The sequence below is a fragment of the Scomber scombrus genome, chromosome 23 (assembly GCF_963691925.1).
Source record: "Scomber scombrus chromosome 23, fScoSco1.1, whole genome shotgun sequence".
Lineage (NCBI taxonomy): Eukaryota > Metazoa > Chordata > Actinopteri > Scombriformes > Scombridae > Scomber > Scomber scombrus.
The window spans coordinates 1,890,466-1,900,673 of NC_084992.1; the positions used below are offsets into that span (position 1 = coordinate 1,890,466).

Below are 10,208 nucleotides of genomic sequence, written 5' to 3' on the forward strand. Positions count from 1 at the left end.
AATATATAATATATAATATAATATAATATAATATAATATAATATAATATAATATAATATATAATATAATATAATATAATATAATATAATATAATATAAAATAATATAATATAATATAATATAATATAATATAATATAATCAGTGTTTCTGCAGCTTCTCACCAGTCTGGGACTTTGTGCCAGTCAGTAAAGATTCCTCCTGTAACCTGAGCTCCGCACTCGATCAGGTGACCTGCAAGACTGACGACAGATATGAAAAGCATGATGATAACATGGATTTATAACTGCTGTGTGTGTGTGTGTGTGTGTGTGTGTGTGTGTGTGTGTGTGTGTGTGTGTGTGTGTGTGTGTGTGTGTATGTATTTACCTCCCAGCTGCCAACAGATCATAGTTGTTCTTCTCCCATCCAAACTGCAAAGAGATCACCCACACACACACACACACACACACACACACACACACACACACACACACACACACACACACACACACGTTAAAAACCAATGTTATCATGTTTTTTAATGTATTGTTAATCGTTTTTTATTATTAAAATGTAAGGAGGAGGCGTGTTAGTGTCATAATTAACCCTAACCCTTCTCCAAATATCTAACATCATTATTATTATAATTATTATAATAACATATGTAAACATAACGTACGGTGTGCATGAGCGGCCCCAGAGCCACAGCGCTGTCAACACATCGACCCGTCACCACGATGTCTGCTCCAAGATCCAGACAACGCCTGATAGGAAGAGCTCTGGGGGGGGGGGGGGGGATATTACCTTTATTTAATATAAAGTTATAATGTAAGATCATGCCAAACTAGTTGATATGGTGTTTTATTGACAATTTACTGTTTTTAAGCAAGTTGAATTATTTGGTACAAAGTTTTTATGGTTACACCACTTAGACATTTTTGCCATAATCCTTTAATACAGGGGGTCCAACATGAGGCCCATGGGCAAGAATTGGGCCGCCATGGGGTCCAATCCGGCCCACTTTCCTTCCTGCCTATTTTCCTTCCATCTATCCTTCCTTCCTTCCTTCCATATTTTCTTCTTTCCTTCCATCTATCCTTCCTTCCTTCCTTCCATCCATCTATCCTTCTTTCCCTCTATCCTTCCTTCCTTCCTTCCATCTTTTCTTCCTTCCTTCCTTCCATATATCCTTCCTTCCTTCCATCCATCTTTTCTTCCTTCCATCTATCCTTCCTTCCTCCCATCTTTCCTTTCTTCCTCACTTCCTTCCTTCCCTCCTTCCTTCCTTCCTTCTATCCTTCCTTCCTTCCATCTATCCTTCCTTCCTTCTATCTATCCTTCCTTCCTTCCTTCCTTCCTTCCCTGTTTTTATGGTTACACCACTTAGACATTTTTGCCATAATCCTCTAATATATTCTCTCAAAATGGATTAAAATCTGAAATTTGATGCTGGGTCCACAAATTTAACCCTTTAATTTTAAACTGAACCACATGGACACAAACAATAATAAATAAATAATAAATAATCATCTTACCCGAGATAAGCGTTCATACTGTGGAGAGTTTTAGGTAAATGTTGTTTGCTGCTGTCATCGGCCATCTTTACCTCAGAGAGGCTGCTCCTCTGAGAGGAGGAGGAAGGGGAGGAGAGGAAGAGAGGAGGAGGACAGGAGAGGAGGAGAGAGGAGGAGAGGAGAGATAAGAGAAGACATGAGAGAAGGAGAGGAGACAAGAGAGGAGGAGGAGAGGAGGAGGAGGAGAGGAGAGGAGAGGAGAGGAGGAGGAGATAAGAGAGGAGAGGAGAGGAGAGGAGAGGAGGAGAGGAAGAGAGGGGGAGGAGAGGAAGAGAGGAGGAGGACAGGAGAGGAGGAGAGAGAGGAGAGGAGGAGGAGAGGAGAGGAGGAGAGATAAGAGAAGACATGAGAGAAGGAGAGGAGACAAGAGAGGAGGAGGAGAGGAGGAGGAGGAGGAGAGGAGAGGAGAGGAGAGGAGGAGGAGATAAGAGAGGAGAGGAGAGGAGAGGAGAGGAGGAGGAGAGGAGAGGAGGAGGAGGAGGAAGAGAGGAGAGGAGAGGAGGAGGAAGAGAGGAGAGGATTACACTGAGAATATCTAAAATAGAAATTATGATGATGATGATGAAGATGAAGGGGGCGGGGCTTACATGGGGCATGAGGTCATCACCGGTCACCACGGCAACCTTGAGGTCCAGCCCGGCCTTCTTGATGACTTCCTGTATGGCGGCGGCGCACGCCAGAGGATTGACGCCGCCCGCGTTACTGATCACACGTATACCTGCAGGGAGGCATTTAAACATTCAACACGTTGCCATGGTAACCCCAAAAAACCGTCACCATGGTAACTATGAACCTCTCACTCACCTTTCTTGTGGATGTCGTGGATGAACGGAGCCACAGCGACCTGGACGAAGTCTGGAGCGTAACCCATGTTCTACGAGACAGGAAGTGGAGGGGGGGGGGCCGTAAAGGAGAGCGCACTCAGAAAAGATCGTAACTTCAATTAGCCGCAAAAAAATGAACCTTTCAAAATAAAAAAAATGAACCTTTCAAAATAAAATAAACACCACAAACTGAAAACACACGAGCTCAGATTTAATAAGCTAACGCGTTAACTTTAAAGTACAATGTTTTTTTAACGATTTTCTACGTTATAAAATAAAACTGAAGACGTAAAAACTAGAAAATAAGACACACGACATTTTAAAGTGAAGACATTTTTTTTTTTTTTTTAATTAAACTAGATATGTTTTAAATGTTAGTTTCTTCAAAGTAAAAGCTGAAAAAAGTCACACTGTAGCTCCCAATGCAGGTGTGGTTTAATTGTACCTGCATTGGGAGCAAGAGAGGAGGAGAGGAGACAAGAGAGGAGGAGACAAGAGGAGGAGAAAAGAAACGAGGAGGCAAGAGGAGGAGAAAAGAGAGGAGGAGACAAGAGGAGGAGAAAAGAAATGAGGAGGCAAGAGGAGGAGAAAAGAGAGGAGGAGACAAGAGAGTAGGAGACAAGGGAGGAGGAGAGGAAACAAGAGCGGAGACAGGAGAGGAGGAGACAAGAGAAGAGGAGACAAGAGAGGAGGAGATAAGGGAGGAGGAGACAAGAGAGGAGAGAAGAGAGGAGGAGACAAGGTAGGAGGAGATAAGGGAGGAGGAGACAAGAGAGTAGGAGACAAGAGGAGGAGACGAGGGAGGAGGAGAAAAGAGATGAGGAGACAAGAGCGGAGGAGACAAGGGAGGAGGAGACAGGAGGAGGAGAGGAGACAAGATAAGGAGACAAAAGAGGAGGAGACAAGAGAGGAGGAGACAAGGGAGGAGGAGACAAGGGAGGAGGAGACATGAGTGTAGGAGAGGAGACAAGAGAGGAGGAAAGGAGACAAGAGGGGAGGAGTCAAGAGGAGGACAGTAAAGGCCGAATATAACACAATAAAACAATAAACAATAACGTTTGACAGACGGTGATGCAGCTGTGACAGATCAGCTGACCCGTTGCCGTGGTGACAGGATATAAATAAACTCACAGGCATCTTGGTCTTGGCAGCGGTGAGCAGAGACATGGTGATCTCACTGAGGTAGTCGAACACCAGGAAGTCCAGCTTCCCTCCGTGGATCAGCTGGGGCACTGCAGAGAGAAGAGACCTTTACTTTGAAGGATGGGGCACTGCAGAGAAAAGACCTTTACTTTGAAGGATGGGGCACTGCAGAGAGAGAAGACCTTTACTTTGAAGGATGGGGCACTGCAGAGAGAGAAGACCTTTACTTTGAAAACCCACTGTGGATCAGCTGGGGCACTGCAGGGAAACAAGACCTTTACTTTGAAGGATGGGGCACTGCAGAGAAAAGACCTTTACTTTGAAGGATAGGGCACTGCAGAGAAAAGAGACCTTTACTTTGAAGGATAGGGCACTGCAGAGAGAAGACCTTTACTTTGAAAACCCACTGTTGATCAGCTGGGGCACTGCAGAGAGAAGACCTTTACTTTGAAGGATAGAGCACTGCAGAGAAAAGACCTTTACTTTGAAGGCACTGCAGAGAAAAGACCTTTACTTTGAAAACCCACTGTGGATCAGCTGGGGGCACTGCAGGGAAAAAAGACCTTTACTTTGAAGGATGGGGCACTGCAGAGAGAAGACCTTTACTTTGAAAACCCACTGTGGATCAGCTGGGCCACTGCAGAGAAAAGAGACCTTTACTTTGAAGGATGGGGCACTGCAGAGAAAAGACCTTTACTTTGAAAACCCACTGTGGATCAGCTGGGCACTGCAGGGAAACAAGACCTTTACTTTGAAGGATAGGGCACTGCAGAGAAAAGACCTTTACTTTGAAAACCCACTGTGGATCAGTTGGGGCACTGCAGAGAAAAGACCTTTACTTTGAAGGATAGCTACACAAAAGACCTTTACTTTGAAGGGTAGCTGCAGAGAAAAGACCCTTACTTTGAAGGATAGCTACACAAAATACCCTTACTTTGAAGGATAGCTACACAAAAGACCCTTACTTTGAAGGATAGCTACACAAAGACCTTTACTTTGAAGGATAGCTACACAAAATACCTTTACTTTGAAGGATAGCTACACAAAAGACCTTTACTTTGAAGGTAGCTGCAGAGAAAAGACCCTTACTTTGAAGGATAGCTACACAAAAGACCCTTACTTTGAAGGATAGCTACACAAAATACCTTTACTTTGAAGGATAGCTACACAAAAGACCTTTACTTTGAAGGATAGCTACACAAAAGACCTTTACTTTGAAGGGTAGCTGCAGAGAAAAGACCCTTACTTTGAAGGATAGCTACACACAATACCCTTACTTTGAAGGATAGCTACACAAAGACCTTTACTTTGAAGGATAGCTACACAAAATACCTTTACTTTGAAGGATAGCTACACAAAAGACCTTTACTTTGAAGGATAGCTACACAAAAGACCTTTACTGTGAAGGGTAGCTACACAAAAGACCTTTACTTTGAAGGGTAGCTACACAAAAGACCTTTACTTTGAAGGGTAGCTACTCAAAAGACCTTTACTTTGAAGGGTAGCTACACAAAAGAGCTTTACTTTGAAGGGTAGCTACACAAAAGACCTTTACTTTGAAGGGTAGCTGCAGAGAAAAGACCTTTACTTTGAAAGATAGCTACACAAAAGACCTTTACTTTGAAGGATAGCTATACAAAAGACCTTTATTTTGAAGGATAGCTACAAAAAAGACTTTTACTTTGAAAAATATCTACTTGATTGGACTAATTTGGACGACTGAAGCTTCAGATTCACACAGAAGGAGGACTGTGAACCCTTTCTTTCTTTCTTTCCTCATCTTCCTCCTTTCTTTCTTTCCTCATCTTCCTTTCTTTCCTTCCTCCTTTCTTTCTTTCTCCTTCCTTCTTTCCTCCTCTTCTACTTCAACTGAGGCACCGCACACAGAAAACAATAAAAAAGACTTTTACTTTGAAAGATACTGATTGGACTCATTTGACGTCTGTGGATTTTGTCCTCCATCATTGAGTGATCGTGAACCATCTGTCCATCTTTAGAGCAGAAATGTGACTAAAACACTTTGGGCCTGTTTACTAAGATCCCAAATAAAAGGTACTGGGGGGGGGGGGGGGGGGGGGGGGGTGGCTTCATATTCGCTTTAGATCAAAGTTTAAATACATGTTTACACTGAAGGAGGATTTGTGGATTTTTACAGCAAGAAAAACAAGTTTAATGTTCATTTTAACTCCTGACTGTTGTTTTAAGACAGACTAGAATAAATTATCCTAAAATTAATAAAAAAAACAAGTAAATAAAAGAGTTGATGCTTTAAAAACAAACATTAATATTCACTTTAAAGTAGTTTTGATCACATTTAAAGACAGCTGCAGCTCCTCAGGTGTGTTTAATACATTTATAAACAGATAACAGGCTGCTGCAGCTCCTCAGGTGTGTTTAATATATTTATAAACAGATAACAAGCTGCTGCAGCTCCTCAGGTGTGTTTAATACATTTATAAACAGATAACAGGCTGCTGCAGCTCCTCAGGTGTGTTTAATATATTTATAAACAGATAACAGGCTGCTGCAGCTCCTCAGGTGTGTTTAATACATTTATAAACAGATAACAAGCTGCTGCAGCTCCTCAGGTGTGTTTAATACATTTATAAACAGATAACAGGCTGCTGCAGCTCCTCAGGTGTGTTTAATACATTTATAAACAGATAACAAGCTGCTGCAGCTCCTCAGGTGTGTTTAATACATTTATAAACAGATAACAAGCTGCTGCAGCTCCTCAGGTGTGTTTAATACATTTATAAACAGATAACAGGCTGCTGCAGCTCCTCAGGTGTGTTTAACCTACCTGACACCGCGGTGTCCCCCCAGAAACCGGACGCACAGCCGATCCGCACCGTTTTGCTCCCTGCAGAGGTCGCATAGCACCTGGACGTGCTTTTATTTTGAAGGTTCAGACTCAGAGACTGTTGAGCAGAGCTGCGCACGAGACGCTGCAAACTCCACATGACGCAATAATAATTATAAAGTTTAAGTTAGTCTAAAGACAAGTAAACTAAGTGAACTCTACTCTGACCGGTTCAAGGTGCGATGGTCCGTCCATAAAAATAGTCCGACAGGAAATACGTCACAGGAGAGTGAGAGGTTCCAAGATCTCGCGAGAGAAACAAAGCGACACGGGTCAAATAAGGTCAAAAAATGTATTAGTGTTTTATTTTGTACAGTAAAAAGTTTCAGTAGGGTTTAATCAAACACATCCTGTAATGAAAAATTAACCAAAACTATTAATTCATGCAAACATTTCAACTTTTTATCTGAATAATTAAACCCCTTTTATTTGTGGCTTTATTTTCTTATTGTTTTGCTTGTATTGTTTGTTTATTATTCTTTTTTTTAATGTTATGTTGTTATGTTGTGTTATAGCATAAATACAATGTCATTGATCAACAATCTAAATAAAAGTTGTTTTTTTAAATACAGCAAAATATTTTGGGATGTACAAAATTTTATAATGAGAAAAATTAGTCAGACATTTAATCTCAGAGATAAAGATTGTTCTTTTTACACTTTGAAAATGAAGAGAAAGACAAATATGTTGTTTATCTTGTACAGTTGATTTGTTGAAGAAATGTACTCCAAGACAAGCTTTGGACACTTTGCTCAAGAACTAAATCAATATGGAAACACAGTTAAAGACATTAAAAACTAAAAAAGGCAATATCAACAAACCATATATTTTGAATAATACTTAATGTGATTGTTTCCCTGGCTAAAAAAAAAACAAAAAGTTCCCCAAAAAAGCCCCAAAAAAGACTAAAACTAAATAAAAACTCAACTAAAAACTACTTCATCACTTGTTAAACTCACTAAAACTAAATAAAACAAAAACTAGTAGTCACATAACAGCATTACGTCATCTGAAGAACCTGTGAATCACTTTGAACTACATTAACCTGAATGAAAGCTGCTGTATAAACAGAGTTTGATTGATTGATGTGATGCAAATTGTAATAAACAAAGTGGATTATTCTTCCTGTCCTTCCTCTGTTCGTCCACGTGATGGCAGCAGAGAGCAGCTCTGAATACACCATTAGCTTTCAGAGACTCTGGCCTTAGTTTCTTGATACATCCCATTATGTTTAATAAAAGTGTTGTATATTTGGTTACATGTCACATCCATTGGGTTTACAATACAGTCAATTCAACTTTATGAATGCACATCAGCATTCAACAATCACTGTCAGTAACTATTTATAGAATAACAAACATTTTACTCCACATTTGGTTTAACCCTCCTGTTGTCCTCGAGTCAAGGAAGGACAGGAGGAAGGGAGGAAGGAAAGGAGGGAGGGAGGAAGGAAGGGAGTAAGACGGAATGAAAGGAGGATGGGAGGAAGGAAGGAAGGAAGGAAGGAAGAAGGAAGGAAGGGAGTAAGAAGGAAGGAAAGGAGGAAGGGAGGAAGGAGAAGGAATTAAAGGAGGAAGGAAAGGAGGAAGAAGGATGGAAAGGAGGTAGGGAGGGAGGAAGGAAGAAAGGAAAGGAGGGAAAAAGGAAGGGAGGAAAGGAAAGAAGGAAGGGAGAACGGAGGAAAGAAGGAAGGAAGGAAGGAAAGAAGGACAGAGGAAAGAAGGAAGGGAGGAAGGGAGGAAGGAAGGAAGGAAGGAAGGAGGAAGGAAGGAGGGAAGGAGGAAAGGAAAAAAGGAGGAGGAAGGAAGGAAAGGAGGGAGGAAGAAAGGCAGGAAAGGAAATAAGGAAGGAAGGAAGGAAGGAAGGAAGGAAGGCAGGAAGGAAAGAAGGACAGAGGAAAGAAGGAAGGGAGGAAGGAAGATCAGTGCACACAAGAGAGAATAAGAATGATTAGAAAATAAAAAGTAGAAAATTAGGTATCTGATGAAGAAGGGAAAGTTATTTGTTGACCTCACGCCTAAAAAAAACAACTATTAACCCTCCTGTTGTCCTCGAGTCAAGGAAGGAAGGGAGGAATAAGGAAGGTAGGAAGGAAAGAAGGAAAGAAGGAAGGAAGGAAGGAAAGAAGGGAGGAAAGAAGGAAGGAAGGAAGGAAGGAAGGAAGGAAGGAAGGAAGGAAGGAAGGAAGGAAAGGAGGGAGGAAAGAAGGAAGGAAGAAAGGTAGGACGGGGGAAAGTAAAGAAGGAAGGGAGGCCGGAAAGGAGGGAAGAAAGGATGGAGGAAAGAAGGACAAAAGAAAGAAGGAAGGGAGGAAGGAAAGAAAGAAAGGAAAGAAGGAAGGAGGGAAGGAAAGAAGAAGGGAGGGAGGAAGGAAGGACAGAAGGAAAGAAGAAAGGGGATGAAGGGAGGAAAGAAGGAAGGGAGGAAAGAGAGAGGAAGGAAAGAAAGAGAGAAGGAAGGAGGAAGGAAAGAAGGAACAGTGAAGACCCGGGAAGACGACACGAACGTTAAACCAAACACATGTCAGAGTGTTTTGCTGGACGTATTCTGGCTCTTTGAATAATAGATGTATAATGATGAAAACATGATGGTTCTTTCATGCAAACGATTTTTCCTCGTCTCCATCGACCAAAAACAACACAAAACCCAACAGTGATCCATCGTTACTCTGACAGCACACCTGTCACCGTCCTGTGTGTGTGGACTTTGTAAATCTATTGTAAATGATATTTTATTTGTTTATACAGTCACTGGCCTCTTCATCACGTACACCTGTGTTATCTGATCCAACCCAATACAACAGGGAGATCTTACTCAGTGGTGGTGGTGCATTATATTGACTGGTGCTCTTAATATTCTGGCCTCCTCATGTATGTTAACCCTTTGTAGGTCTGCAATCTTTGGCGATTTTTAGCACTAGTATGAGGTATGTAATGCACAGACAGACCATCAGATTGTGTTATGGTTGCTATAGATACAGGTTGTTCTATGGTTGCTATAGATACAGGTTGTGCTTTAGTGTATAAACGAAGAATAACACATCACTGCTGACATCAGAGATCCTGCTGGAGACATTTTAGAAGTTGAGTTTAATTTTTTCATCTTCCTTCCTTCCTTCCTTCCATCCTTCCATCCCTCCTTCCTTCCTTCCATCCTTCCTTCCCTCCATCCCTCCTTCCTTCCTTCCCTCCTTCCTTCCTTCCTTCCTTCCTTCCTTCCTTCCTTCCATCCTTCCATCCCTCCTTCCTTCCTTCCATCCTTCCATCCCTCCATCCCTCCTTCCTTCCTTCCATCCTTCCTTCCCTCTTTCCCTCCTTCCTTCCTTCCACCCTTCCTTCCTTCCTTCCTTCCTACCTTCCTTCCGCCCTTCCTTCCTTCCTTCCCTCCTTCCTTCCTTCCTTGGTTGCTATAGATACAGGTTGTTCTATGGTTGCTATAGATACAGATTGTTCTATGGTTGCTATAGATACAGGTTGTGTTATGGTTACTATAGATTCAGGTTGTTCTATGGTTGCTATAGATACAGGTTGTTCTATGGTTTCTATAGATACAGGTTGTTCTATGGTTGCTATAGATACAGGTTGTTCTATGGTTGCTATAGATACAGGTTGTTCTATGGTTGCTATAGATACAGGTTGTGCTTTAGTGTATAAACGAAGAATAACACAAATCACTGCTGACATCAGAGATCCTGCTGGAGACATTTTTGAAGTTGAGTTTCATTTTTCTTCTTGTACACAAACAGAATGAGTCTCTAACATGTTTTTAATAAAAGTTTAGAACAAATGAGGTGTGAATGACGTCTGTAAAACATCACATTTAGGC

The 10,208-nt window shown here is 41.6% G+C and overlaps 1 protein-coding gene across 1 annotated transcript in view; it reads right to left on the reverse strand.

Annotated features, from left to right (window-relative positions):
• The window catches only part of lratb.1 (lecithin retinol acyltransferase b, tandem duplicate 1), a 58,113-nt gene extending 51,555 nt beyond the window's left edge, over window positions 1-6,558 (reverse strand). The window contains exons 1-8 of the mRNA XM_062445366.1: window positions 6,324-6,558; window positions 3,509-3,609; window positions 2,358-2,427; window positions 2,141-2,271; window positions 1,515-1,603; window positions 659-758; window positions 367-410; window positions 162-239 (exon numbers count right to left, since the gene is read on the reverse strand). Of these exons, the coding sequence (XP_062301350.1) occupies window positions 162-239; window positions 367-410; window positions 659-758; window positions 1,515-1,603; window positions 2,141-2,271; window positions 2,358-2,427; window positions 3,509-3,609; window positions 6,324-6,483 (773 nt within the window). The 5' untranslated portion in view covers window positions 6,484-6,558. The remainder of the gene's footprint in view (window positions 1-161; window positions 240-366; window positions 411-658; window positions 759-1,514; window positions 1,604-2,140; window positions 2,272-2,357; window positions 2,428-3,508; window positions 3,610-6,323) is intronic.
• Window positions 6,559-10,208: the final 3,650 nt, after the last annotated feature.